Consider the following 3,410-nt stretch of genomic DNA (forward strand, 5'->3'; position numbering starts at 1 on the left):
AGAGACACACACGCCCTTACTGAATAAAAGGTCCCTCGCCCGGATCAGGGAAACCAGAGACGAGGCAAGAGTTTTTATTTTTATTTTACCCCAAACGTCCCCTACTGACGGGCTTTTGGTCTCTACAACCTATGATTCTTTAGTACTCACAGTCAAAACCGTTCCTCCCAGGGTCACCGGAGGTCCCCTCCTTCCTAAGGGCGCCCGCTGGCCTTTACTGATAGCCGGTCCGAGAGAGGTTAAGTGCTCGGTGGCTCTGACCGGCAGTGCGGAGGGGGAAATGCCCTAGATACCAGGAGGTCTGACTGTCTTAAGAGAGACAGAGGAGTCTTAACTACCCTCGAGGGAGGGAAGAGAGAGAGAATATAAGCAAAATCAAAGAACACAAGCTCTGTATCTAACAACAAGCTCAGGTATTTTTATTCTTTAATAAATAAAAAAGCAAGTACAAAAAAAAAATAATAATTATAATAGTCTATTCCGTTTGTGCCTCAAAAGCACAGAGTAACAAAAAGCAGATATTGATAGTCAAATCTACAGTAGATATTAATACACTTTTAAGCAGTGATACACATTTAGCTGTTTTTAATATGCAGTAGATACAATCATACATACATCTCTAAGCAGTAAAATAACTTTAGCTGTTTTGGGGTTTTCAACTAAACCACTGTTCAGCATCCTCCTTTGAAAATGCAAAACGTCTCAATGTTTCAGATCTTATTTGGGTCCAAGATGATTACCACGGGGACCCGGTTACAGTCCGTAAGGATCAGGAACACGTTGTCTGTTTCAGTGAACACATACCAGTGTTTATTAACAGAGATCCATATTCCGCCGTTTGCAGGAAGGTCAGAGTTCACAGTCTTCAGATGAGTGGAGTTCTGAATGAAGTAATCTACATTTTCTTGAGTGGGGGGTACCAACCAATGATGCTGGAACCGTCCACGTCTCACATGTGTGAAGTACTTCCACATTTCTGGGTTCCCAGTGGCACGTGGATGAATCTTGGTGTTCTTCCATTTTCCCTGCACTAGACCGCATCGGTAGATCCTAAAGGCTGGCTCTTCCACTCCCTCGGATGTCTGAGGGGTCGGGTCCAAGACTGGTGCAGCAGTAGGGGTCTCATCAGGTCCCTCTCGTTCAGTCTGGGTGTCTCTGGTCACTTTGGCAGAGGTATCCAAAGGTGCTTGAATCTGGTTATGTTTTCTTTTCTTCTTACATTTGTTGGCATATTGATTGACCTCAGGTTCTCCGGGGGCGTCAGGCAAGGGCGATGATGCGCTATGATGACGGGAGGTCTGCTTCTGAGAAGACAGGATCTGTTTCTCAGAAATCTAACATCCATGTTTACCCTAACATGGGGCCCTTCTTCTGTCAGTACTTCTTCATTACTCTTCTACACAGTCACAGCTTGTTTGGCTTTTTTACATTAAGCAGTAGATATTAATACACTTTTCAGCAGTGATTTAGCTTTAAGTGGGGAGAACAAGTGTTTGATACACTGCTGATTTTGCAGGTTTTCCTACTTACAAAGCATGGAGAGGTCTTTTATTATAGATTTATGGAATCAATTATTAGACAATGGAAGAAGTTCAAGATGACGGTCAATCTCCCTTGGTCTGGGGCCCCATGCAAGATCTCAACTTGTGGGGCTATATGACTGAACCATATTGAGGGGAGGAGGGATGGGGCCATGTATCGTGAGATCTTGGCCAACAACCTCCTTCACTAGGTAAGAGCATTGAAGATGGGTCGTAGCCTGGTCTTCCAGCATCAAACGCACAGCCAGGGCAACTAAGGAGTGGCTCCGTAAGAAGCATCACAAGGTCCTGGAGTGGCCTAGCCAGTCCCCAGACCTGAACCCAATAGAAAATCTATGGTCGGAGCTCAAAGTCCGTATTGCCCAGCGACAGCCCCAAAACCTGAAGGATCTGGAGAAGGTCCGTCTCTCACAGAAGAAGTATACCTATAATAAAAATAATTACAGACCTCTACATGCTTTGTAAGTAGGAAAAACTGCAAAATTTGTATCAAATACCTGTTCTCCCCACATCTCTAAGCAGTTATATAACTTTAGCTGTTTTGGGGTTTCCAACTTAACCTCTGTTCAAAAGGGAACATAACCGGTATGTTTTTTCATGTAGATGTTGCACCCCCACTAAGTTGGAAAAGGTTTTAAACAGTACACGAATACAGCATTTCGGGGAATACATCGTCTACTACAGTGGGGGGGCAGAGACAGAGGGACCACAGGGTTAGCTAACGTTAACTGTTCCCAGACAAGGGAGTTGGCGTTGCCTTTTTGCTCACAAATCGCTGCTGTGGCCGCCCTCCCTCAGACAATTTTACTAGCACTGAGTTTTTAAATTCCAGCGCATGATAGGCACAAGAATTGCCTCTCTGACTGTTTAGGCTGAGAGAGTTTATGGCTTCAGGAGGGGCGAGTGTGCTCGTGCAGATGTGCGTGTCATTCAGAGCACAAGACAAAATGGAAAAGAGTTGTCTTGCGAAACAAAACATGGCAAAATAATCTTTTTTTCTCCTTGATTATAATATTTTTGTGATCGTTCGGAACCAAAATTGAAATTCAATTAATTGCACAGCCCTATGCTGGACAGAGTCACATTGTCTGCAAAGGAGTTGAGCCCCCGAAGAAAAGGCGAGCACAGCTTCAAATAGGTTTCCAGATGTTATGTGTTTTTTGGTCTCACCTCGAATGACGGCTGTTTGACGGCAGTAGTGACAAAAGGAGACTGAGAACGAGATGTCTTTGCTCCACGTCCAACAGGCTCCCTCCTCACTTTACTCAAAACTGAAGAAGTGAAGGTACAAACAAACATCTTTAAAGCTTTAAAAGATATTTGAGGAAAAAAACAAACATCCCATGCATGTGTACTGCAATGTTAGTTGAAGCCATAAACGATTAGACACTTGGTCGGTTGTCAGAATTTAGTTCATAATCTGCAAAGATTTTGAGAAGCGCTTCAATGTTTTAAGTCATATTACAAGCAAATATGCCCAAATGTGCTAGTTTCAGTTCAAATCTCAGATTTGGCTGCTTTACTTTGTATTCTATGATAGGAAAACAACATTTTAGGGAGATTAGGACAGTTTTACTGATAAAAGCTGCAGTTGTATTTTTCACTACTGATCAAATAATTATTCAATGATGGGAATACTTGTTGCAACCTTAAATGTAAAAACAAGCATTCACAAGCATTTCTTCCACTTTATAAGAATTCTGCATTTAGTCTATTATTTCAGCTTTCTGTACCTTTAATGTCCGCCCTGTTCCCTCCTTCCTTCTTTTCCTTCTCTCCTTCCTCCACACGTCCCTCCAGTGTCTGGTTCTCAGGGTGCTCCGGCTGCAGCTCTTGTCCAGCAGAGGCTGCCTGGATGTCAGCCGAGCT

The 3,410-nt window shown here is 43.4% G+C and overlaps 1 protein-coding gene across 1 annotated transcript in view; it reads right to left on the reverse strand.

The window, feature by feature from the left end:
- Nucleotides 1-2,675: 2,675 nt before the first annotated feature.
- The window catches only part of LOC117935205, a 52,938-nt gene continuing 52,203 nt past the window's right edge, over nt 2,676-3,410 (reverse strand). The window contains exons 39-40 of the mRNA XM_034857343.1: nt 3,275-3,392; nt 2,676-2,812 (exon numbers count right to left, since the gene is read on the reverse strand). Coding sequence (XP_034713234.1) covers nt 2,691-2,812; nt 3,275-3,392 — 240 coding nt within the window. The 3' untranslated portion in view covers nt 2,676-2,690. The remainder of the gene's footprint in view (nt 2,813-3,274; nt 3,393-3,410) is intronic.

Source organism: Etheostoma cragini, chromosome 19, assembly GCF_013103735.1.
Source record: "Etheostoma cragini isolate CJK2018 chromosome 19, CSU_Ecrag_1.0, whole genome shotgun sequence".
NCBI classification, from domain to species: Eukaryota; Metazoa; Chordata; class Actinopteri; order Perciformes; family Percidae; genus Etheostoma; species Etheostoma cragini.